This window comes from Falco cherrug, chromosome 10 (assembly GCF_023634085.1).
Source record: "Falco cherrug isolate bFalChe1 chromosome 10, bFalChe1.pri, whole genome shotgun sequence".
NCBI lineage: Eukaryota > Metazoa > Chordata > Aves > Falconiformes > Falconidae > Falco > Falco cherrug.
Genome location: NC_073706.1, coordinates 7,746,590 through 7,774,306, shown reverse-complemented (window position 1 = coordinate 7,774,306; position 27,717 = coordinate 7,746,590). Strand labels below are relative to the sequence as shown.

At 38.2% G+C, this 27,717-nt stretch overlaps 1 protein-coding gene across 1 annotated transcript in view; it reads right to left on the bottom strand.

Annotated features, from left to right (window-relative positions):
• The window catches only part of SLC9A8 (solute carrier family 9 member A8), a 30,862-nt gene continuing 3,145 nt past the window's right edge, over window positions 1–27,717 (bottom strand). The window contains exons 3-16 of the mRNA XM_055722364.1: window positions 25,117–25,197; window positions 20,143–20,201; window positions 16,995–17,078; window positions 15,945–16,046; window positions 15,228–15,262; window positions 14,027–14,170; window positions 12,592–12,730; window positions 10,656–10,761; window positions 8,091–8,207; window positions 6,492–6,574; window positions 4,597–4,708; window positions 3,946–4,166; window positions 2,702–2,848; window positions 1–1,452 (exon numbers count right to left, since the gene is read on the bottom strand). Coding sequence (XP_055578339.1) covers window positions 1,345–1,452; window positions 2,702–2,848; window positions 3,946–4,166; window positions 4,597–4,708; window positions 6,492–6,574; window positions 8,091–8,207; window positions 10,656–10,761; window positions 12,592–12,730; window positions 14,027–14,170; window positions 15,228–15,262; window positions 15,945–16,046; window positions 16,995–17,078; window positions 20,143–20,201; window positions 25,117–25,197 — 1,538 coding nt within the window. The 3' untranslated portion in view covers window positions 1–1,344. The remainder of the gene's footprint in view (window positions 1,453–2,701; window positions 2,849–3,945; window positions 4,167–4,596; window positions 4,709–6,491; window positions 6,575–8,090; window positions 8,208–10,655; window positions 10,762–12,591; window positions 12,731–14,026; window positions 14,171–15,227; window positions 15,263–15,944; window positions 16,047–16,994; window positions 17,079–20,142; window positions 20,202–25,116; window positions 25,198–27,717) is intronic.

The following is a 27,717-nucleotide window of genomic DNA, read 5'->3' as shown; positions in this document are numbered from 1 at the left end:
AACCAGACCAAAAATATGTCTCACTTTCAGAAACAAACGTGCACTTGCATGTCAAATTTATGTGCAGAACTACAATTCACATTTCAACAGTGAATATGCAAATGACTAATAAGGAATTTGGGTTGGCAGTGCGAGCAAACTGCTGCATGTGTAACCATGGCAAATGCGCACCTACACACACGGTGTTTGTTGTATGCCGCTTGGAGCAAATGGACTAGGCCATGTAGAGAAAGTGAAATGCTGCTGCTGATTTTGAAACAGTGCAAACAGAAGAGAAAGTTCTTATTAAAAAATGGGACAGCTTAATGAAAGCTGTCTGGCACTTCCCCACCAAGGCGGCTTCAGCCATGTGCAGTATTAACCTTTCTGTACCTGGATTCCATTTTTGCAGGCTCAACGTACACACTGCTTTTGCTTCCACTAGAACTTAAGAATTCCACTAGGGAATTCTGGAGTGTTTGGGACACTTCATGAACTCAGCAAAACAAAAGCTGCTGTTTTCTAAGATTTGAAGCCAAAGTGTCAGCAAGGAGCAACAGCCAATTACAGAAACCCAACTGCAACTGGCTTTAGCCGAAGAAAAAAATACATTAAAACTACAATTTCAAAATGCAGTCCTGTAGTGTGTCATACAATCGCCCACTCTCCCAAACCATGCTATAATCACTTCTGTGGATTAGATACCTCAGTATAAAAAAAAAATAATAGAAATAATTAATTTCTTAAATGACAAACCCACCAGTTTTCAGAGGTGTTTCCTTGTATGTGCAACAGCTGCTTTTTGTCAAGGTATGCATCTTCCCTGGATTCATAATGTGCAAATCCCATAAATTACAGATTTATTCCAGTCTGCTTCCCTTACTAGTGCTGAAACAAATTCACAGTATAAACTGTCAAGACTCTCCATGCTGTGAATGAATATATATATATATATACGTGTATATAAAGTGCAATTCATTCTGTTTTGCAGAGTCATACAATGGCTCTGTACTTCAGCATACATGTATAGCAGATTTTGTAACAGGAAGAAGACCTCCCCTATTAAACAGTGTCATCGTTTCACGGCAGATGTTTCTGCTGCATGAAATTTGCTATGCTGTGCCATCTGAATGAAAGGCTCTTCATTCAGTCCAGTGTCTGACACTTAATGGGCTTCCATCACTGACCAGTAACATCAAGCACAGCCCGTCTGCGGTTTTATACCTAAACAGGTAGCGTAAGACATGTCTGAAATCAGAAAGTTCCTTCTTAGCTTTCCAGCTTTTGTGCAGTCAGACCCTTGATACTTTAAATCCTCTTTCTAATGCTCAAATGATAAACTCACTGCACTCCTGCCCTGGTCTACTATAGCAGCTCTTGCTCATCATCTTCAGAGCCCGAGGGTCCTTGCCGTACCTCTTCATACCATTTGTTTGTGAGGGTTTTCATCTGTATGCGCCCGTGATGCAAGTCCTAAGGCAAACAGAAACCAGAACAGTTCGTTACATAGCTACAACACTACTTGTTTGTTAGAGCAAAAGAGAAAGACCAGTTTAACATATTCCAAAAGAAATAATCCACTCCTGGTCTTTAAGCATGCAAAGCAACTCTGTTTCCTACCAGAAAATATTTATCAAGTGTTCAGTCAGTAATTTTTTTCCACGGATGATGTTTTTGATGACAGGTATTTTTACCTATTTTTTTATAGACAGTCCTGCTCTGTGGGTTTTAACAATCCTAATGCTGTCTGGATGGCCTGGCTTTGAATCTCACTTCTCTCTACACATTCCCAGAGACAGTGGGAAGCTTGTGACCTGCTTTGGCGATTCACATACTTATTTTTCTAGCCTTTGGTTGCAGTCTGGAAGGCAGCCTGTGCTTTTGGCTACCAACTACGAATCAGATGCTTACTCTGGTTTCTTGATTTCCTTTTGTTTTGCAAAGAATGCCTTTAGCTTTTGTGGGGAAACTGCAGAAAGCATTCTTTTGAAAAGAAAGGTACACAACAAGAGGAAAAATAGTATGTTTGAGCAGGCTAGGAAGATGGAATGTGCACACTTTACACAAAGTTATTACTCTACAGCAAAAATGCTTAATTCTGTGGCAAATTGGAAAACCAGTGAATTACATGGCTAACGAGTCTCAGGTTTCTGATGCGTGGGAGTGAAAATGGCATAGTATTTACACCTCCCGGAGCTACTCAGTGTTAAGTTACATGTTCAGTCAGGTGTCATTTTGCATTTACAGCTTCGAAGTCTTGAAGGCTACAATGCTGGTGCATATATCCAAGATAAAATCTGCACTCTGCAGAAAAATTGCAGCTCCAGAATCCTCAGGACCACCTATAGTAAAAGGCAGGAACTTTGTGTAACAGCTCATTAAAAACCACATAAGCTGCAGCAGGTTTTTTTAGCAACAGTAGTAACTAGTGACTCCTGATACTCTTTGTGGTACTTTACAGGATTAAAGGCAAGTTCAATAAATCCATACACCTTTAAAAGTTTAATTGTGGTAGCTCTGAGAGATGCTCATTTAGTCCAACCTGCAATTTTACAGTGCAGCTTTTCATTACAGCTGCTCTACATATGCACAAATGATACATTAGATAACTCACTGTTCCTCACGTAGAAGTTGCATGGGTACACTATGAGCCTCGAATGGTGTGGAGTGAAATGACAACCAGGTCTACCACAGTTTCTTCAAGAAAACAAGAAAGACTTACTTCTTGTGTGAGTCTTCTGGTGAAGAAAGGATTTAAATACTTGGCATCAAACCACATAAACCCTTTGAGGTCCTGGCGTTTTATATACTGGGCTTCATACTCCTCCTCTGTGAGCTCTGATAAGTGTTCGGATTCTATGGTATTTCCCTAGAAAGACCACAAATATTGGAACAACATAAGAAATGTGGCAGTCATCCCTCCAGCTTATTTCAGCCCCCTTCTCTGTGTTCTCCCTTCTCATAACCAACTCCTATGCTGGAATAATATGGAAATTATCAGCCCAGCCTACCAGGGCTTATAGCTGTACGGATCAGTCTAGCTGTTGATACCCAGAGCCACTTAGCTTCCCTTTTCATGCTGAAAGGTAAAAGACCTCAAATGTTCCATATTTTGTGTTGCTACTATTGCTGAGAGCATATTTCTAGTGTGCAGGCTTTCTCTTGTGAGCTGGACAAAGATTTTATTGAGCAAGCAACACTAATGTCATTGTCTCGCTGAAAACAAGCCCTGTATCGGAACACACCCTATCCCTGTGCTCCTATACACACCTCCCTACATGGACAGAGTAAGATAATTTTGAAGACTGCAAGCTTTTTGAAACCTCATGGCAGGAGGAGTTGTTCTTTAGATCCTACAGAACAATACCCTCCGTATATTGTTTGATGGTTTGTGGAAAAACAGACAAATGCTCTGGGATGACTTATGTACTCCAGCTTTTTGCACATGAGGTTTCAGACTGGCTGTTAAGTTTTCTTTAATACTCCTGCTTAGCCAGAAATTGCGTTAAAATAAAACCCAGGCAGAGGGGTGCTGTTGTTACCACCTTCTCATGGCCTTTGCTTTGACTCTTTCAAAATAATTCCCATCTGCCTTTTATGATTAATTCATGACTCACTGTACTAGCTACTTTCCCTCTGTATATGACTCAATCCTCTCTCATCTGCTTTATGCTTTTTCAGGGGTTACTTTAATCTGTATGGATCAATTTAAAATTAGATCATAATTATAATTAAGATAAAAAGTAAGTTAAGAAACTGTTTCTCCTCCCTTTGTCCAAATAGTTACTCTGTGCTAACACTAACCAAGCTCTGCCTTTGGGATATTTTAAAATTACATTGCTTGGCTTTTTCCACCGCTTTCATTTATCTTTTTTAGAAAATATAATGCACAAGTCTTGGGAAATGTAAAAAGCAAAAATAAAACCCACAAATCAGTGACCCACTGAATAAAAAACCCAAACCAACCATCTTCTCTGTCTTGCTAAGATTAATGTCCTTCTTGTTCCTCTTGCGTGCTTTGGAGTCCTCAATGTCAATCAGTCTGATGAGCGGCATGGTTCCTCCTCCCAGCAGCAAAATTGTGAACAGTACTATGATGATTGTTGTTGTCCCAATGAGCTGCCGCTTCTCTATCGGTTCCAAGCCCAAATGGAGGCTGAGGGCATAGGGAATTGCACCACGTAAGCCTGATCAAAGAGAACAGTAAATCAATGAAGACTGAATCAACAAGCACACTGGTCTACAGCACCCTGATAACTCAACAGGAATTCTCCATCTTTAAAAGATTTTTTACAATCCTGTATTGTGTCTGTTTGTTTATCATTTGTTGCCACCCTAAAATCAATCTGAGCTCTCTGGATACTGTTCAAACTGTGAAGTTGCTAGACCTAGGAAGAAAAGTAGATTCTCTGCAGAAAAGCTTTAGTGGGGATCACCACTGCATAGTCCTCTAGCATAAGCAGGAAAGAGAACACATACACTGCACTTGGGTTTCAGAACAGTGAAAATGTTGAGTTTTGTTCCACAGATGGAAACCCAGTTCTTCCTGGAGTAGCCCACACAATGTAAAAGGTAAAACATTTTTTCCATTTCTCTGCACTTTGAGCTTTAACTTACCACTAAACCACATGATAAACATCATTTTGGGGGTGATTTTATGATCACGGAAAAAGTTGAGTAGGTAGGAAAGTGGGAAAATATTCACTGCTCTACCAAACAGAACAAGTACCTGAAAAACAGAAATAAAAGCAAAAGACTGTTTGATGTGTTACATTCAAGCAGGCCCCGGCTGCACCTGGTTTGCACAGGGTAAGGTGAATATGCTCTTTTCACTCACAAGTCTTGCAAGCAGGCGTGCTGCTAAACTGACATAGAGAAATCCCTCAGCATAGGTCATTGTGGAATTCAACTTTTTAAACATTTTGTCTGATTAACTGAAACTCAACCAGACTTGTCACTGACAGAGACCAGACACCACTTTACTTTTAATAAATAAATGAAACCCAAGAGGCGTTCCAGGGAGACCAAGAATTACTTTGGGTAAAAGTTCTCCTCAGTTCAGCCCCTTTAATCATTCCCTTGGCACAGCAGCTAAAAGGCAGTAAGATATTTCTATTGTCTCCCCATGGACCAGTTCCTCAGAGAAAAAGGCCAGAAGCCAAACAAACAGCATGTAATCCAGTTCCTCAACACTTCCCGGGGTACGCTTAGAAAATATACCATGCACTGAAGTAACATTTTGAGGGGGGTGTGTGTGTGGAGGTACTATTGATTTAATGGCAGACAATTAACAAATACAGTGAAAACTTCAACTCAAATAACAAAGGTTTTCACAATGGCATTGCTTTTAAGCTCCACTACAAACAGACCTCGGTAAGGTAAATATCCTCAAATTAGTCAGCAGGATCCTTGAAGGGCTGTGCTGTTTTCCTTTATGAATCACCCCAAAATTACACAATTTGCATTATACCTGTGAGGGCAATGCAATATAAGGAAGCGTCACACCTTAGATATATATTAGATAAGGAAGCTGGGTGTAATGCAGTGAGAGCAGTTCCCCATGCTGCTACTACTATCTGTAAATTGTAGGTAACAATTCTCCCCTTGAACCATGGACTAAAATGTGCCAGTATACATTGCTGTACATGACTGGAAATGGATTCACATTTCCCTCTTTTGACTCTGCAAAACGGAACATACCCTTCATGTCTATGTTAGACAATTATAATAGCAATAGATGTAGGTAACCGCCATGTGAAACAGAAGTCAAAGTGCCACTACATAAAACTACGCTGAAATACAGAATGAAAGAAAAAGATTTAAGAATGGAGTCAAAGAATGAGTACACATTGAAGAAGGTTTGAGTAAGGTCTTCCTCTGAAGAAGGCGAGCACAGAGTGAAGAAGTGATACTAAATTGGATTGTGATACTAAATTGAAGGAGTGATGGAATTAATTGGTTTATCTAAACAAACTGCAATGATATACAAGAAATAAAGATTCAAGAGCAGTCTGTAGTCCTGGAGAGATGAAATGGAGCAGAGTTTGATACTCGTTTGCATTGTAGTTTCTACAAACTGCCCCTTCGCGCTAAAGATACGTAAAAACTCAGGATTGTTTTCTGTAAAATAACTTCTAGAATAAAGTGGCCTGTATAATAACCTCTCAACACCTTTTGAGATTTCTTTTATTTTAATAAATCTAATAGGGTCAAAACAAGTCAGGTTGTTTTCCTTCTTTTTAATAATCTTACAGAACAGGGCTCCAAAAAAACAGCAAACCAAAATTCGTTAAAGACGACTGATGCATTTGTACACCACAGTGCTGAGAACTAGATGAATAATTTCACGCTAGCTATTAGTGATAGTTAACTTTGTGCAATATATAAAAACATAGAAGTATTTTCATAAAACCAACAAAACATAACAACTATTCTAAAATGTTTTAACTGTAAGGTGTTTCCACCCTCCCGAATACCAAGGTATCTAAAGAAGTATGAAAGTAAATACCTACTATGCACCAGATGACAAAGGACATTTCAAACTTGTGAGGAAAACTAAAAATTGACAGGCCAAGAAATGCAAAAACACACGTTTCTGAAAAAGAGAAATCACATGTTAAATAAGTAATGATATAAAATATTTTTTACTTTTATTATAAGTCACTACATAGGGTACATAAAATACTATTTCCTGAGTTTTGAATGCACAAAGGCCATTAAGCAAAAGGCCAGATTCTTCCACTCCTGCTGTCAGTGGACAGCACCTTAGTCTACGTGTGCAGGCTTTTTTTAGCTGTAAATTACTAATGAGTATGAAACAAAGCTAGCAAAACCTTGTTCTAAAGACCGAGGAATTTTTTACTTGAGGAATATAGGACAAACTGCAGAACACAAGCTACATGAGCAACTCCTAATGACTTCTGTAGCTTTGAATCAGATTCTATACAAAACTGAAATGTCAAGGCACAATCTCATATATTGCAAATTGAACACTACTACGAAATATTAAATGCCTTACATTCTTATAAATGGCAGCAGTTCATTACTTGATTTGTAATAAAATACTGTACTGTATGATCTAACAACCCTAGAAGCGATGTTTGCAAATCTGAAATAGTACCACCACTGCACAGTGACTACAGTAATCCAGACATTTTATTTCCACAGCACCAATCCATTACACCATCAGAGAACTGCAGAGTCAAGATGTTTCGTCAGTTCACTGCTGCCCTAGCAAGGTAGGTTCCTTATCATAAAGGCAGTTAAAAAAAGGACAGTTTTGGACAGACAGTAGCAATACCTGAGTTACTGCAGCATAAGACATTGGTCGTGCTTTGGGTACTGGCCACTTACATGTTCACAACCTGCTGCAGACGTGTTTTACAGTCTTTTGAATGAATACGTGCTTTTTTAGCATTTGTAATAGATTAAGACCAAACCTGATGAGCTACTGGTGCTCAGGTAATGAGTGGTTTAGTTTGCAGCAAGGCCGCTCCCTGACCATGTTCCAAATGCATATTCCTGCAAACAATACAGAACGCATTCATGCCATCCCCTAAAACCCAGGGCTATATTAGTAATACAGAAGCATGCCACTTCTTTGAAAGTTTGCTTGTAAAAAGAAACAGAAAGACTATGGGATTCTAAGATGCTTGTATCCCTACTTCCAAAACTAACTTCTCCATTTGTGAAGCTATCGTTTTTGCAAGTATCTTCTTATATCCAAAACTGCTTTTAAAAATACCGCTAAAAATCCATCTCCTAAAACTAAAAATTGACCAGAGGAATACAGGAGTCAGAGATCTCATTTGGTTATCAGTCTTGTGGCAAATCCTAGCAGGAGCCTGCAGGATGGGAGAGATTTACTGGATGTTTTATCCAGTATGGCAGGAAAGGTGACTTTTGACTGCCTTCCAGCCTCCACTACTAGGAATTCCTCTCTTGAAGACATGTACTACTGACATAAGCATGGCCTAAAGAAAATTCACACCTCTGCTGCTGCCATCAGAATCACCATTTCAGGCAAATATATGTTTAAACTATTAATATTAGATATTAATATATATTAATATAACCATTAATCTTGGATATGAATAGCAGGTAGAACCTACCACACATGAAAGCAACAGTTCTCAGTGTCTGCTGCATTAAAATCTGTGTCACTGGGGACAAGTTATGGTGTGTGTAGTGAGACATCACAATGCCAGAGAAGAGGATTGCCATGATACCTGGAGATAAAAATGTGACAGTCAACAGAAGACGAATAGCTTGCACTGCAAATATTTGTGTTCATCACCCCTACTAACTCAAAAGCTTACGAAGAAACAAGTGAGCCACTCCAGTATGGTGCACCACATCCACCAATACCATAAAAAGCTAAGAATGAGCAGCACATACAGGTGTACCCCCAATTTTCCATCAATCTGAGAATGAGAAAAGCTATTGACACTTGAGAATTCAGGGCAAAAATTACCTTCATAGGGATCATAGAATCCCAACTGTAAGGAAGGTACAGCCTGATACCTAAGGCCCACAAGGAACGCTACTGTGCAGAATGTCCCTTATCTCCAGCAGAAAGCGTCACTAAAGCATCTGCTGTAAGTTACTACAGAGATGTATCTTGGCTATCCACTATGGGAAAATGCACCAAATTTGCCATTTATAGAGTTCTGTCCCCCTACTGACATGCACAGCTTGGACAGAGGTACAGCAACAGATATCACAGGCCAGAACAGCTACCTCAGATTTCACTGTATTTTGATTTGTGTTAGGGATTTTTCCCATCTACCTTGCTTGCCAGCTCTTGGTTATTTATGGGAAGAATCTGAACTTCACTCTATCTTGCTAACTGCTCAAGACATATCACAGGTGCTGTCAGCTGTTCACTGTTCAGAGGGAGCTGGATATCTTTAAGCATTTCCACGGCTGCTGCATAGACTTACACCTGCAAAGGATGTCATCTGAGATGATGGTTAGGGTTGTGGAAAAATTTAGCAGTCCACTTGAAGAACAACTTCCCTGTGAGGAAATGACTGACCAAAATTGACAGCATAACCCAGACGAAATCAATTGCAATGCAAAACTCGAGAGGACAGGATGACATGTGGGATTATGTCCTCTTTGCCCCAAACAAGCAAGGTTCAAAAGACTAGAAGTATTTGGCTGGAGCTATGTGCCTGGGAGTGGCCCTGAACGCAACTGGAAGGATTAAAATACCTGAGAATACAAGAATCCTTTGTCTGAAACACACAGGTGACCTAAGGTCATTCAAAGTTTGTATTTCTTGAGAAGTCATTCTTGAGGGCATGTCAGCAAATTAAAGAGGTTGTCTTTACAAATAAAATTACAAAGAACCTCTATCATCCTGACAGTAACTAACTAAGAATCTTACTGTAAATTCTTTTTCATTGTATACCAACATACAGATATGTTGGTTATATAATGCAATGACACTGTAATTCTGTAGTATTTTACTATAATTTTATATTAATAAGCAATATAAATTAGAAATAGAAAAGGCCACATTTTGAAACCCTCCAGAATAATCTTCTCACAAGGAAAAACTTGTTTTTACAGCAATACAGATATTTTAACATATCAAACTACTTGCTCAGGTTTCCTATACTATCATTTCCCTACATATGTATTGACCTATACACACATATGGAGTAGTTCTGGATGCAAGTGGGCAGAATGGAATGTTTGCATTAGGATTACGCACCTTCGTTGTGTAACTACCATGATTACAGGTCATATCTTCATACATATTAAAAAAATACAACTCCACTGACAGTGAAGGTATGCTGATATACACTGCTACAGTTCCATTTCAAAACAGTCATATCAGCTCACATTTACTTCTTCAGAAAGTCTGACTTCAAACTTGCAGCTCATTTACAAGAAATCTAGTCCTGCTGCTACTCCTCACAAACTTGTAACATTCTTACACAGTTCAAGTTCTAGAGCAAATATATCTTTTAATGCACTTAAAATTAGAAAAAAGGGAAAAAAGGAAAATCAAGAGCCAAGCAGAGGCTCTAGCTATTTGGATTATAGTAACTCTTACATCCTTTCCTACTTTTCTTTGAGAAATGAGATGGGAAGCTGATTGCCTTTAAAAACCACTTAAATCAGCAAAGATCAGAGACATTGGGCATCCAGCAGAACTGGACCCTGTCTTCATACTTGGTTCCACAGAATGATGGAAGAAGTTCAACTGTAAGCCTCTTCTTGTGGCCTTTAGCAAAACTTCCACCAAGTATTCAGAGATACATATGACACCCAGTGGTCTCAGTTGACTTCCCCAATGGCACTGAAGGACAGGCAGAAATACGGCTACAAGCGTAGTGGGCTGGATATGATCCAAGTCAGCTCAGATGTGGCTCAGATCTACAGCATGCAGCTGAAATTTTAATTCTCTGTTAGGCAGAGGTAACCAAGGAGAATACTAGTCTTTATGTTCATTAACTAATGCTTATAAAACTGCAATTACCTTTCCTATACTTTTATAACATGAAGTAGAGAATAAGTGTTTATTTAAAGTATGTCAAAGTTAAAAGTAAAAGCATAGGTTAAATGAGAAAACGTGTGATAAACCAGGGGCCCTCTTAGACGCAAATAATATCTAGTCCTTAAATGTACCAAAGAAACCAGCACCCACTCATTTTGCTACTCACCTGAGAGTGAGATACCTTCTGCAAGTCCATATGGAAGGTAAGCGAAAATAATCATCATCCCAAACTCTAGGGAGGGTGTCTTCCTTAAATCAATATGCTTTAGCACGTACACATGAAAACGTTATGGAAAAAGTAAAAAAAAAACCATTTCAAAGACAAGTTTAAATCTGTGCTATTCCATTACAAAACCAGGATTACGCTTAATGTACTGCATCTACTGAATAGCTACTAAAGCCTGCACATTGGCCTTTGACTCAAGTATGGAAAGATGAATAATTTCTTACGAGGACTGTTTCTTATAGAATCTACTGCTGGTAGAAATTTAACAGAAAGGACAGACCTAAAGACAGAAAAGATCTGCTACTGATGTACCCATACAACACTGACAGCAACACACCAAACTGTTCGGAGCTAGAAGGGCCATTTCCCTACACATTCAGTCTTTGAAATATCTGCCTCAAAACTATTGCAGAAAATCCACAGAGAATCATTAAATAGTAAAGGAGCACTATGAAACAGCAAATGTAAGAGTAAAATAGCTCTCATTTATGTTTTAACAAAAATAATGTCCTTTTGATACTCATAATATTTAAAACTTACTTTACGTTTGTAGTCATAAATGTGGACTCTTGTCAAGGGGCCACAAGTTCTGCTTTGTATCTCATGCATGGTTCTGCAGCACAGTGGCCAAGTACAAGTACATTTTGCGTCAGACATCATTATTTGTCACACTAAGCATGCATGCAATCTCCTCTGCTCAGTCACTAGACTTCTAGCTACTTTCAAATGGATGTGACGGATTTGCAGTAATATTAACAGCGAGGAATATTCCTTCAATCACATCCTTGCCTTAACGCTTAAGATACTCCACCTACCATCTTTGTTAAAATTCACATGCCTGTGACATGGAAGTTCACATTCCTCCTGGGTCATGAACAAGCAACAACCTTCAACGATATTTATTTGATAGCAACTGGTAAAAGATGTCCTTTGCCACACTGAAATTTTGCATGCTTAGGGTAAATCCAATAATTTGAGGCACAAGTAACTGCAATAGGGCAAACAAGCTGCTTTTCTCTTTGTCTTAATATAATTTAGATACCAGTGAAAGAAGTGTTGAACATCTGTCTCCCAGTTTTGTTCGGATCCATGGAATAATTTAAAAGTTCATGGAATCAGGCTAATGAACTAAGACACGGAAGTGTGTCTACATTTAATGAAACACACTGTTCCTGTTATTTACAAACAAAGTGCTTCACAGTATGTCCCAAATGACATCAATAACTGTTGTACAAACCTAGCACAAAGACAGTATTAATATAAAACAAGCTCTGAAAAGTAACAAAGGTGTCTGACTTACAGCAAACGTCCCTCCTTATCTCAACAGAGAAGCCGCTGGGTTGTTTAGCAACCAATTCATGGTAGTAAAAGAGGCAAAATATAACTCAGAGTAAATCCAAATGGAACAGTATCTATTCAGCTGCCTGAATATGATACATAGGGACAAATGAGCTGGTCTGACTCAAAAGCCCTCAGGAAAAAGTTCTTTTTTTCCTTTTTAATTAACTGTTTTATGCATGTAAAAAAGGAGCCATATGCTTGTAAAAATGGATCAGTATTGAAATGGAGTAAGATATTTTGAATTCACAAAACAATTAGCATATTTTATAACACTCCAATGCACATAATATACACTACTATACAGCATTTCCGACATTAATTATGTTCATAAAAAATTTATGCAACTTTTTAATACACATGCATGCACACTAATATAAAACCAAAATGAGCATGAGGAAATCTGCAGCCAACAAAATAACATCTAATAAGAAATAAGCCCTAAGAAATGTTGGAGAAGATGGGAAACTAAAATACTATTCAAATGCTGAATTTCACCAATTTATACATGTGTATCACCAAAATTAAAAAAGGATATTAATGCAGAAATAAGACCAGTAAGTGTGCCCAGTGCTGCAGAGCCAAAGAACATCTTGAGGAAGTATCCCAGTGCCTGTAGAAAGGTTTGCCATCCACTGACATCTGACATATTTTCTCTTGTCAAACCTTCTGCTGTGCTAGATACAATTAACGAATAAATAAAAAGAAACGGTTACAAATTCTAAGACTGGATCCCAAAATTCCAAACGTCTTTTGAGAACAACAAAAAAAAAGACTTCCGTTTCTTTGTGGCTACCATTCTTAAAAGGCTTTTACTGTGATACACATAACAAGAGGAATGTCAAAACACATTAAATCAAATCTTAGCATAATCCCCAAAGGGAAACCTAATTCTGCTAAAAATCTGAAAATCCAGCATTGCTCTGCTGAAGAATCCCCAGAATGGCGTAAATAGGCTATGGTAATGCCCAGTATTACAAAACAATTTTCAGACTCTGAAAAGGAAAACACATTTTGCAGTGGTAAAAACTCAGGGCATGAAAAAGAAAAGAGGTGGATCATGTGATCTTCAGAGAAGAACAAATGAACAGGAAGACCTCTCATCAAATATTTAGGTGTGGATGAGAGGCAAGAAGGTCACTGAAGAAGAACGAAGAAGCTCTCAGGAGGAAAGGGGAGAACTCTCTTTGAATTTCAGCAATGTATTTCATAAAAATTCCATGCAAAGATGACATGGATTCCAACTACTGTTCCTTTTGACTCCTGTTAGCCTTCATGGTCTTCCATAAAAGAACCACAACTGTATTAAAAGCAGTTAGTTCACTGAAAAATGACTAACTTCATTACCTTCTTCGTGTATCTACTTCTATACATTCATAGTCATATCTACTGACCTTAGCAATAACATGAAGATAGACTTTTTATTTTTTTATACTCTTTCAATCCCAAAGAATTATCATGGACAAAGCATAAGTATATGGATGTTTTTCTTCCATATAGTCCCAACATATACATAAACCTATTGCATGGATGTTGAAGTATCATTGCCCTCCCCCCAGCTGAAGGTGACTCTTGGGTACAAGCCAATACCGGAGACACAGCTGTGTATTTGGCAAGCTAAATATTTTTGTGCAAGCCTGAAAGGACACAGGTTGGGTTTCCGTTGACAGGACCCTCAGGTGGAAGAGAGCTGGTCAATGTATGGACTTAGAAAACAATCAGTTATCTGGGGTCAATGAGATAAGACATTCAGGTAGTGGTAATAAGACATCCATTAACTGTCTTCTGCCTGCACAGTTTATGTTATGGACTGCTTTTAACAAAGAAAAATCATACACAATTCAGCTTTACACCAGAAACACATGATTTGCTCCAAATGGAGATGGAAGAATTACTGTATATTTGAACAATTAATTAACAGAACATAGCATGGTTGCTGTTTCCATAAACACGTGTAGTTCCAACGCACTTACTTCGTCAAGACAATAGAGACCGCATCATTGAGAATGCTTTCTCCAAAAACCAGCATGTTAAGTACAGGATCCACATTGAGGGCATTGAAAATGGCAATAGTAGCCACAGGGTCAACTGCAGATATTAAAGAGCCAAATGCAAAACTGGGAAAACACAAAAAAACCCAGAAAGCTAGATTAAAGAAAGCTGTGTACCTAGTAAACTTACGTGAACAACTAGTAACAAAGACATTATGTGTTAACAGTTTCTACACAGTGAAAAGTAGTCTTCCCATTCATAAGAACCTGAAGGGACAAAAGGGAAGTTTTTGTTTTTCATTTTCTGATATACCAAAGAGAAAAGTTGTTATCCAGCTGGAGGAGATGTTGGAGAAATAGCTATCAATGTCTTGCTCCAACTAAATAAAAAAATCAGAGGAATGGGAAACGAAAACAACTTTACAGACGCAGCCCAAACCACGTACCATACATGTATAGTGTTACCTGTTCAGGAGTACTAGTCAGGAAGATTTAAAGGGAATTGCTAAAACTCCTTTACTTTGGAATCCAAAAATAGACAATACAGAGGCAATGTGACTGCTCAGCTGTGGCTATGTAAAGTTGAACACTGGAACCAAGTAAGGAAGATTTTTGCTGTTCATGCATATTTTACTTGTTATTTTCTTGCTTGCCACCCAATTTATTTGGTAATCCATTTATTTATGGTTTTTAACAGAAAACTGTTGTATTTGCTATACAATAAACAAACAAACGAAAATCCCAACTAAATGAGGCACAAACAGGTAGGGTGCTGTACTCCTAAAAACTGATTAGATCCTCTGCCAAGTTCTTAAAAAATCTTCATTACTGACACTGAAAAACTCATTCTGTCTTCTAAGAGAAGATTTGGACAAGGAACTTATGCCCCTATCATATATATTAGTAATAGCAACCAAAGTTTGTACATTTTAACTTAATTTAAAAGTTGGTTAAAAAACCCAGCTAGAAAAATCACTAAGCGCAGACTACTATTTGGAAACAAGGGTGTAATAAATAGGGTTTAGAAGTGTTTGATCTGTTTATTACTGTCATACACCATGTTGAATCTAAGTAATGTAAACAATAAGCAGAAGAGCTGGCCAACTACAGTGCATTTCCCATAGACAGTTACCTTGAATAATGCTTCATTTCATTCATATACACCGTTTTCCCAAGAGCTTACCTGTCTGTCATGTTGAGTTTATAAATTACATCAGCCTGAAAAAATAAGTAAAACATTACAACAAATCACAACCCACTGTGTTTTTCTGCTGTTTCAAAAAATGAAACTATTCATCAAATCCTAAGTTTGCTATCACGAAAAAAAATCACAGTAGTGATGTTAGCCAGTCTAACACTACCCTTCAACAGTGATCTACTCCTACAGTTCTGGTCACCCAAAATCAGGGAAGACCAGATGAAACTGGAAAAGATACAGGTGAGCAGAGTAACTAAGGTATTCAAAGGAATGAAAATCTGAGAGGCAAAGAGGAAAGTATGGATTGTTTGGCCTACCAGAATGAAGTCTGAGAGAAAATGTAATTATCTATGTCTGTAACTAATCAACCAAAGAAGAGAAGCAAAAAAAAAAAAAAATATTGAGAGAAGAACAAGTAAGTTTAATACTGGAAATTAGAAGGCTCTAGAGAATACAGGTTTTGGAACAGCCTTCTGATAGGAAGATTGAGTAAGTTAAAAAAGTAAAACTCAAGTCTTAATTGCTTTTAACGTGGAGCATGCTGTATCTATGGAAGGGATTATACAGCATTGCCTCTGTGACAGCAGAGAACTGGACTTTGTGACCCAGGAATTCACTTTCACTATGTTTGCCTGCTCTTGAAAGATGGACTTTCAAAGAGTAAGCAAATAAACTTAAGTGCTTCAAAACTGTTATTCTTACCTGGCCCAGGAAATAAATTCCTCCACCTACAATGAAAGCTGATATTGCAGTGCCAAACACAGAAAACAGAGTGATGGAACCAATGTTCTGGAAAAAATTACCCTGGAACACAATAATAGAGTAAGTAAATTAACGAAAATTATCTGAGGGAAAACTCATGTTTGGGTCTGCATATAAATTAGATTGTGATTCACAACTGGGTTTCCAATAATAAAGCTTTATTACTTTGGTGCCAGGTACCCCAGGACATCCACCCACCCCATTTGCCTGCTCTCCTGAGGGTAACAGCAAATCCCTCTGATACCCAGGACAGGCTGTCAGTCTGGTACACCGACAACAAACCAATGCTCACACCAACAGCAAGATATTCACAGCACTTTGACATATTCCCCACCTGACAGAACTGTAAATTAAGCCATCTATTGAAGACAGGGCATGTGAAAAGGCTTGTAAACTTCCCAGCTGCTAGCCCATCTCTTAGGTTGTGATTCTGTATGAAAAAATCTTCTGTGTTGGTACCAATTCATGATAATGCTGTCACCCACTGCTCACTCCCTTTCTGCAGCACAGCTCAAGCTGAAAGGCAGCACACAGGGAGGACAGACCCGCTTCAGCCAGGACCAGCGCTGTGAGAAATGCCGACGGAAACACAGGCTCTCGGGCAAACAGTGAAAACCCTTGTAAACATTTACCTCCTCTTTAGCTATGGAGTGGCCCCACCTTTCCCACTTCTGATCCTACTCCTTCCCATTTTGCCTCCTCCACATCAGCCCTCGTACAGCTCTGATGAGGTAAGAAACCTCTCCAACCAAGGGAAACAAGCTCTATGTAGTACCTAACACCTTGCCAACATTCAGTTAACAGGAATAAGCTACCTTCCCTGCATTCTGGGTTGAAAAGGCTTAATCATTAGGGAATTGAGGATGCAAAATTTAACATGATGGAATTTTTTGCAATTATTCTAAACTTCATGAAGATTAATTACAAGCAGAATGTGTTCCAAACAAAACCTCAACATGTAAAATGACTGTCTGGCAGGGGCTAACTAACCTTGTGCAATGAATATCCAGATTCAAATATAATAGGTGGAAGCAAAAGCAGAAAAAACATATTTGGACGAAACATTTCTTCTTCCTGCAAAACAAAAATGAAGTATAATTTCAAGGATATCATAATTATTGAAATAACACCTAATCTCTCAGAAGGGAAATTATTTAAAACAAACAAAAAAAAATGTTGGAAAATGGAAAGGGCATTAACCTTTCTCCCTTCTTATCACAAAATAAAAGACTGAACAACAGAAAGCTACTCTCCAGGGCTGATATTTCTATTGGAGTTTTTTTATCCAATAATGGAAATCTAGGCATTACTAATTTTAAATTACTGTATCCAAGTAAACTGCACAAAAAAGGGATTGTTTATAGCAAAGGAAAAGACTTTCTGTTTCCACAGAAAAGTATTCCCATTCTATCTCATGGTCTCAAAATCTGTAAGGACTGTCAAGACAGTGGCCTCCCAGTCACTGGTTTGAATATAATCTAGATTAGCTATGACCAAGTACAGTTTCACTAGAAAATTTATCACCCAACAGGCAGAAAACAGATCACGTTAGTACACTTGCAAGTGAACAGGCTCAAGATATACGTTGCTGTTAAGAGTCTGAGGATCGATTCTTCTTGGCAAATGTCATTTATGCCTGTAATTTAATGTTCTGATGTTCCTTTTTACCATCAGAGTGATATAAATGAAGCCTACCATGAAGTAAGATGTTATTTTTTGGTGACCATACTCTTTGACACCTATCTCATCAACTCACTAACACCGCTTTATGGAGTTGTGCCCCCAAACTGGCACTGGCACCTTGTTTTTTCTGCTGGCAGATTAAGCACAGAAGGCAAACCTGGCTGAATGCGCCTCTCGTGCTCTACCCACCAGGCTGCCTCCTGGTCACCAGAGGTCTGAATACAGCAGAACTTGTCACCTTTGTAAGCAGTGATTAATTTGTATAAATCCAGGTTAAACTGCCAATTGACTGTTCTGTTAAAACATCAGCTTTCAAAAAAAAGTACTCATCTCTTTAAAGTCTCGTTCCTGTCTGTACCAGCGATAATCATCTTAAAGGATTTGGGGGACTTAGAAAATAAAACTCATCCTTTATACTGAAATGCTTTAGTCCATTATTCTGCATGCACAATTCCATGTGTCGATGGCTAACACTACCTAGTTTCTGTCAACACAGTAACTGCGCTAGAACAAAAAACCCACATACCTGATTAATTACACTGTTTAAAAGCCCCTGAAAGCAAAGCTGGACAAGGAGGGGAGAAATAATGAAAAGGAAGGACTGCATTTGTGCTGCATTGAAGCAGAGACCAGGAAAGTAAAACATGAAGACTGTAATTATCAGCCATGCTAGCCAGCAAGAAACACCAGCAAGTACAAGGTCCGCCGAAGACTTAATAAGGCACAATTGCAAGAAATTACATTACAAAGTTCTTAGGGCAGGGATATCATCCAAGATTTGCTTTGTACACGTACATAGCCTGCAGTTAAATATTATAATTTTTTCCATATCAGATAAAAAAAGCTCCAGTAAATTTATAATATTTAAAACCATTTTATAAAGCACATAATAATTATTGATGAAAACATTTAATATCTGAAGTTATGACAGCCTATGTTAAGACCTAAGCTTTAACACAGTGAAAGTAACTTAAATAAGCAAATAATAATGTGATATCTGCAACCCTTTACCTTAGCTGATAACACGAGCAACTGGACACAGCATCTGCAGTGCCTTCCAACATTTGACCAATGCATACCAGAAATATAATTCACTAGCTATGATCAATATTTCCTGTGTTTATAGGATCAGTGCTCAAATCAGAACATACTTCAAGATTCCTTTTTTCTTCCTACAGAGGCAATCTTCTTCAAAGTATTTTATTTAACCAATAAGAAGCTATTTTAAAATGCTGATTTTGTAGTTGTTTAACTGACTTTCAATTGTAAGTCAAATCCAGTTGAAACAAAACAGGAATGAAAAAACACTAACCAGTGCATCATCCACTGTTTCTAATAAATAAATACGTAGAAATTAGGTATTACAACATAACTCTTGAACTATGTAATTGCTTACATAAATGTACACAGAATTAGTGAAGTTAGTTGACAAAGAGTATAATACGTAATTAAAAAGCTACATCTGATTTAAAATCTATGCATTTTAATGCATTTCAACTAAGGAAAAAAAAAAATCTTCCTTTAGGGAAATAACTGCCAAGAACTATAAAGCTGCAAGCTAGGATGAGAATTCACTACTAAGCCAAGTTTTGAATATCTTTGTGGATAAAGATTCCCACAATCTCTCTGGTCACATGTTCCTATGTTTGGTTGCCAGCACTGTTAACATTTTCTTCCTAACGTCTAAATCCATAAAGTACCAGGCACCAGCCTCCTGCACAGAAGCTTTGCTTGCGTTTTCTGCTGGAAATACAGCTCAAATCATGTTTCCATTGTCTTAATCAGCATGAATCATGCTGCTGCTTCAGGCATGCTGGTTTCAGCAGTCTTTCCAAAAGAAGCAAAAGAAGCACCCAGGAAACATGCCATGCTGAACGGATTGCTTTGAGAACTGTCTGTTCTTAGCACCACAATTTGTTCGTTTTAAGTATAAGTAAATAAAACAAGTAAATAACATGAATTTTAGCATAGCTATTCTGAAGAAGTGCTCCTTTTTACCTCTGTGAAATCCATGTCAACATCTTCAGGTAAAACATCTGACTTTACAACCTATCAAAACACACTGTTTTCTATGAAAACACCTACAAAATCAAGGCTAAAAGGAGGAAGAGGACAAAATACCATCAAAAAGTATCCAAGACAAATAACTGAACTGCTGTATTTTTTACTCTAATTGATCCCAAAGATGCTCAGTACCTTCTACCATGTATCTAACAGGAACAGATTTGGTACCGTGAAAAGGATTACTGGGGAAAAAAAAAATACTCTGCAGAAAATGTTTAGCAGGATCAGGACCTCAAATTGGTTGTATTATTATTTTTAAAAACCTGAATTCTGGCATCAAGTATAATGTACCTGATTTTTGGAAATTACATCTAAAGAAACCAATATTTCAGCCTTATTTTAAACATTTAAGGATTTTTCTACAATTAAAAATTCATTGCTTCAAATATACCTTCCAGTTGGCCAGCTTTTGAGCCTCTATGATTTTTATAAAAGCTCCCATAAGGATACCTAGGAGAGAACGAGATAACATTCTGAAATATTCACAAAACACATCACTGTTTCCATTAACTGTTTATCAACTCTTAGTCAAAATAGTTTTAAAAGTGAAAACAAAGCAAAACATAAAGCAGCAAGTCTTTCATTCCTATCACAATTCACAAAAACACAAACTGCTTTTTGGGTCAGATGTATGCCATTTTCCAGTACGTTACATAATTACATAGCTTCCCTACACAACAGATTGTCACTTGGGATATTCAAATCCTGAACACACATATTCAGAGTGCTGTGTTCATTGGTTCATAAAGGTAACAGGTTTACTCAAAAACGTTTCTCATCTAAGCTGCATATTATTAAAATTTCACATTTCATGCTAAAGAATCAGGAAGTTATGAGTTAGATATCTGTGTCATAGCACAAAACCTTCATGTCACTTCGTTATGAGTTAGATATCTGTGTCATAGCACAAAACCTTCATGTCACTTCGTTATGAGTTAGATATCTGTGTCATAGCACAAAACCTTCATGTCACTTCAATGGTATTTGCAGTGCTAACACAGATGAAGTGAAATCGGTCTCCTCCACAGAAGTGAATTCTGTCTCAATGAAATCATAGTGCTTACTGGCAATGAAGTAGGCAACAAATTCTCATCAGGGTGGAGACACTGTCAGAACTATTTCCCAAATGAATTACACACATTTTAAGTCATGTAGAAATACTAATTTGAGTATAGAAGAATTTATCAAGGGTGCTGCAAACTCAATAGTTAAAGGTTATCAGGTTCTTTCCTCCTGTACATATTCAAACAGATAAAGTCATCAAGAAGTTATGAGAAATGTTATTTAGTCAAAGTTCAGATCTGTGTTTCTGCACAGTTGTGTTTTATTATTTACATAATGGAGACTTCATAGTCAAACACTGGGATGTAGACACGAAATACACTGAATGAGAGGTAAAATGTGGCTAAGAAGCTTAAAGTATGCTTTCCTTTAAGTCATGCGTTTTCATTCTCTCATGATGTAGCTATCAAAAGAGTATTACAAACAGCATCACATGGATTACTCCTGATGGATGTGTCATACACACAAAGCCACATAAAAAATATGTGAGAGCACTGGTTCCAGAAGACAGAAATAATTGTTTCATGAAATGGTTTATATAGAAAGGAAGAGCAAAACATTAGTGAGGGAACATCAAAGGTCTGCTGTTCTTTGAAGGAGGGCAGAATGCAGATACAGCCACTCATATGCCATATGAACACTGGTCTCAGCACTAACAGGCAGGCTTTCCATGCTGGGATGGAAGCTGTGTCAGAAGCTGAGAACTACAACATTTCTATTTCTGCAGAGGAGCAACACTGTCTTCAACTGGTACAGGCAGTACTTGTATCATTTAACAAGAAGTTTATGTGGGGAAACAACAAACCACAACAACCAGACTGCATACATCTGAAGGCACAGACTTTAGGAAGTATATACTTCCTGAATGAGCTTGCAGTATTTTTTGAATTAGTATTGAGAGCTCTCACATAGATTTAAAAGAAAAGAGAATCCCTTAACTCACATCTCCTGAAGTGGAAGGGCTCCAGCACAACTTTGTGAAATTGGACCCCCCTGAGTAGGCCAACTACAGCCTGTGGGCTACAAGCTGGGCATCCCTATCCTATGAGCTCACGAGGCTTAAGTAAAAGGCTGGTCTCGACCTCTTTTTTAGAGGAAGAGCTAACCACAAGCTGACCCTAACAACAGTGACACAGACAGATGAGGTCCTTTTATGATATCAAAAGTTAAGCGAACAACAATATAAATTTAAGGCAACAGCAGAGATTATGGGAAAAGGATAATCCTGAATCATACAACTTACACCTTTATATAGCACAAAGCTGCATGTTACACACAACAGTACTACTAAACAAAAATTATGCTAAGTCAAGTCATGAAAAGGCTGCACAAAATAATGCATCACCAAGAGGGTTTAATAGCAGCAGAATCAAACTTGGACACTGGTTTTCAAAACCTGTCCCACATATCCTTACAAACTACTCTTCTTTTATTACTAGATTAATGAATGCAGGTTTTGTTCAGCTGGTTCCATATACTTAATCAGGCAGATCAGTTGTGTGATAGGGCTAATTGGAAAGTTAAGTCTGTAAGAGTTAATCTAAGCCTCATTCTTTTGAAAATGCTATAGGAATCTTCTTATTACAACCAGCCTTTATTTTTCTTGAGAACAAGTTAAAACTCACTAAGAAATCAAAGAGAAAAACTCTTCTGGCAACTGTTTTTACAAAAAAATATTCCAGTAACTTTTAAGAATGAAGACCACAATCCAGAGAATGCACTCCCATCCTGTCCCCTGGGACAGTAACATAACCTAGAAACTGTAAAGTGGAGCTTCCCGAGTAGCTTAGACAATGGAAGGAAAAGCAGTCATGAAAATCGTACTTGTCTTCTCTGCTGCCATTTTTACTAGTCTTCAATAACTTTCTGAGAGTATTTGCTTAATTTACAGGACAAAACAGGACACACCTCACTTCTGGCATGGCTAGCAACACTGGATACTTGAAACTCAAGCTGTGCTCTTGCAGCTGTGTAGATCATTACCAGTAACAGAGGCTCACTGACCAGCAATTAGCTGGCAATTCCAATAATTATACAGATGCCACACCCTGTCAACAGAGTTGACAGTAGTTTAAATATGACTGAGTCAATACACTAAATAAATAAGACTTAAGTGACACAGGACATCTGTTAGCTGGGTTGCTACTGGGTATAACTCCTGATTTAGTGGAATTGCATTTGCTGGTATCAGCTTGTCTGGTTTGGGAGACAAGACTACAGCTATGCTGCAGTTCAGAACAAAAACCAAACTCTGCAGGTCTCCTATACACCCTCTATGTAAAACCACAAGAGATGCACACAACTGGTACCATCTTACCCATCTTGAGTAGCAGTGACAGCCCCAGCAAGACAACTTACTAGTTTCATGAACGAGCTTTTGTTGGGACTGACAGAAGCACAGAACATACTAGCACAGCTAAAATCCTTGTCCTACTGCTGAGATGCCAAGAACAAGAAACAGAAAAAGAACGGCTGTGCCTCTGCTGCTCTCTGCAAAGCTCAGCAGGAGCAGTGACGTAAGCTTGCCTGACACCTCAGCTCAGCACTGCCCAGTAGTTGGCTTGGGGAAAACCCTAAGAAATTATAGCAAAGAAAATCCAAAACTATGCCAGCAAGAGCAATCAATATACTGCTGCATTTAAAATTGGGGGTTAGGCTTAAATTTAGATTAGCTATTTGCTAACAATGGTAACTAACCTCATTAGAAGCCAAATTAACATCCTTCACCTGGATTTTTGTGTACAAAGATGAAGATATAAAGGGATAGTACAGTCCTTTTGGAATCTTTCAAGACACTGGAAGATATACTACACAAGACATCTCAACTATCCACAGCAATAATGTAAGAAGGGAAGGGAAGAGAAGTGTGTCAACAGTGAATCAAATGCTGCATGGTTTCTATGGGGATGACACAGTAAGACAGGATGATCTGCAGCAGCTCTGATCTTTCTATGTCGTAAGATGGTAGACAGAAACACAAACGCACAAATTTGTGGATGCTGCTCCGATAACGATGAGGTGTGCATGCAATACCCAGGAAATCCATACCAGCACTGACAGATTTACAGGTCTACTTGTTTTTCAACTGCACAGAAATATCGAAACTCAGATAGGGCCTTGCAAGTGAATGTTCCTAAGCTTCAATACTTTCTACTATGCCAGTAATGTGATGTGATCTGCATCAAATTGAGTTCTCTAAAAATTCAGGAAATCACGCCTGCAGGAAAATATGTTTTTCTTTCTGCTAAGTAACAGCTCTAAGATTTTTTCAATCTAACACCCAAGATGCAAGAAGATCCCTGTTTTTCAGAAAGCATAAGGTACTGACAAGCACCAGAAAGCTTACTCCCTCCCATTGAGAAATTGTGTGAAACTACAGTTAAGAAATGAGAGCAGAAGACACCAGCAAAGCCCAGGAGAAAGTACAAAATCTACCTGCTCAACAAGTATTACACTCCCCCATGCTACGTTAGGATTATAGCTTAGCACCTTTCTCTTTGTGTTCTATTTTCAGAATGGCTGTCAGTGAAAGTGTCAGTATTAACAGAAGCAAAATATCACAGATTCTTGTAAACAAGTTACAGAGACAGCTGAAAAACTGTTGCTGGGATTAGTTAGGCCAGGTTCTTTAAACGTTATGTTAAACATTATGTAGAGAAAATAACTGTATTTGGCCCGATTCCCTCCTCATTTACACATTTATACATCAGGAGCAACAGCATACAAATAAATGAAATTACCCTAACATAAAACTACATGATTAGGAATATTCCCAATTTGATTCATATTAAGTAAGCACTTGATCTCCGTTAAGAGTGGTACTCTTATAGCTCATGTCACAGGAAGAGCTCTTGTCATGTTACTGAAGGGATAGTTCAGTATCTGGAAGTCCAGCCAAGTTTTCAGGATGCAATTACAGTCCCCAACTAGATTAAAATCACATACACAGACATCATTCCACCAAAACTAATACAAACACATACGCTACTTCAAAGGGAAGGCCAGAGTCTTGCTGCCAGGGAATGTGGCCATATCTTGTCCAGATGCAAAAATAAGAGGAAGCTGCCTGTAGTGACATCCCTATAGTGCCCGTTATGTATCATTTTACTGGGCTAGCCTCTGCACATATGCTCATTTCTTGATTTCTCCCATGAATCTAATCATACGAATTGGTTGTTTTCTTTGCTGCAGTTTGCCACATCTTTCTAGTGATGGTTAACACATAACAGAGCATTATTTCAAGTACAGGCTACCGAGGGTAGTCTGTAAACAAATTCAATATAAAAATGTCCCAGTTACTCACCTAAAGAAACAACAGCCACACTCTCTGGTAAAAAATGAAGTCTGTATTTTATCAGTAAATGCACCAATATGATGCAGATAGCTGTGAAGGGAAAAAAAAATCAGATTTAGAAGTGTTAGAAGAGAATAAAATATACTTTTAAGTGGGAATACTAAAATGCACGCAGCAAATCTTACTTCTAATGATTCAGTAGAAACTCACTAATGCAAGTAACCAAATTTTAGTTCAAACCTAATTCTCACTTAAGTACATAAATGGATCTACAAATGACAGAGAATAACTAAAAGCAAATTTTAGGCCTCAAAATTATCTCCTAAAAATACAAGTATTACTACATTTAAAGCCTGATTCAGCTTACAAGAAAACATTCTCTGAGCAGTAGCTGTAAAAAATGAGTTATACAGAATACAGTTTTAATAAAGCTGTTGGTAAACCATTTTGTATTTTTTAACTAAAACATACATGTACACATGGCCTCAATTAAAATTTCAAAGCAACACTTTCACGTCTGAGTCCCTCTGAGCAAATGGACTTTACCCAAACCGATAATTACAGAATCTGAAAAATTACATTGGAAGGGATCTCTCGAGGTCATCTAGTCCAACTTCCTGCTTAAAGCAGGGCTAACCTGAAATCAAAGAAGGCTTACCAGGGACTTGTCCAGTCAAGTTTGAAAATCTCTGAAGACAGAGAAGTCACAACCTCTGTCAACCCCAGTCCCACTGCTTAAGTCTTATGGTGAAGAATGTTCTTCTCTCCAATCCACATTTCCCTTTTTGCAAGTTGTGACTGGTGCTTCTTGGTTTTTTGTGCACCTCAGAAGTGTCTCGCTAAATAGCCTCTGTAACTCCCGTTCACTGGGGCTATGAGGTTGCAGATGGCCAACTGTTCTAACACCCCGGTTCTCATAACAAGCAGCAGCCAAATTCTTATCCAGATCAGCAAGAGACATTTATTGCTGAGCATTGCTAAAAGTTAAACCAGTGAGGGGAAAAGACCAGTGTAGAAAAACACAAAACAGATCTGGCTTGAAGTAAAAAAACAACCAGAATTTAAATCTGATGCAACATTCACTTATTATTTTTAAAAATTCAGTTTTGTACTGTAGTAATGTATTTCACCCAGTAGGGAGAAAGCCTATGTCTCACAACAAGAACAAAGGTTACAGTAATAGGAAAATCCCATCACAGCCTCTGTGCCAATGGTAAAGGCAAATTACAAAGGATGTATAGCAGATCTGGGTACCTTCCGTGGATAATTTTGGAAGACACCATTTGATTTATTTACAACTACTGCAGGCAGGAAATTTATCTAAAAGAATCAAATAATCCTGGGTTATTGAATTCTTAAGAATTTTGATCTAAATATTCCCCATATTGAAAGTACCACAATTCTTCTCCCATTTTAATTTAGCTCAACAAAGGGTCAACCAAAGAAACAACATCTGGCTTGCTTGCCTATAATACACGTATTTCTCTCTATTTGCTAACAAATCATTCTGCAGTGGCCAGGGATATAAGCTGTATTACTGCTTGTTTTGTCAGAAAGCAATTGAAGCTCAAGCAAAGTCAACAGCATTTTACATTCAGGAATCAAATTGTGGCCTGTTAATTGCAGCAGAAACTGTTTTAAACTGTGTACTTGGCAAACCTAGTCACAACTGCAACAGAAATCTTCATTCTCCTTACTCCGTGCCTTGTGTCTGTGACTCTCACCCTATTTCAGCGTGGGCAGCACAGTGCCAGGCCACAATACAACAGTGCATATTTTGAACCTGGGAACGAACTAGCTTCTTGGAACTGCTCTTGGTGATTTGGTTTAACAGCTCCTTCTAGTTCGCTAAAAGCCAGCCACTCAGAGATGGTTTAGAAGAGTGTTTTCAGATTTCAACCTGAAAAGGGGCAAAATGGCCCACAAGTAGTTCTCAGCACTGGCATGGTTTACTGGATCCCACCACCCGTGAACTACTGGGGTCTACAACATGATCTGTATTAACTATATAGTCACAAAGAAGTACAAACCTCATAAATAAAGTATCATTTTTCATTGTCCCACTCTCCGATATGGTGCTAAGGAACGGGATATCACACTAACACCTGCATTCTGCCACTTGCTATCTTGTACACTCGGTTCATAACAACATGGTAAACATTTCATTGACGTGCACGTGGATAGATGGATGGGTTTACAAACTGAGCAAGAACTCATGAAAACCAGTAATATTTGCTCAATTACTGGCATGTAATTTGTTCAGGGACAAAGCTGTGGGTTTGGAGTGATGAGCAGGGATGGTTCCACTCATGAATACTGGCAGGGCTCTCCCACATATTTACCCCACTTCCACTCCACCAATCTTTAAGATATTGGATCAACCAGTTCTTGAAACCCCTGAGTTTACAGTACGATACTTTAATGCACGCAAGCTGGTGTGTTTAAAATGCTGTAGTAGAAACTGCAGCAGTTCAGAAGCTGACTAACAAGCAACTAAGATATTTGGCTGCTAAGTGCCAAACAGACTATGGGAGCAATAGCTTCATCATGTATCCCAAGCAAAGTTTTTATTCACCTGTCAATCAGTATTATTGAGTTTCATAACATGAA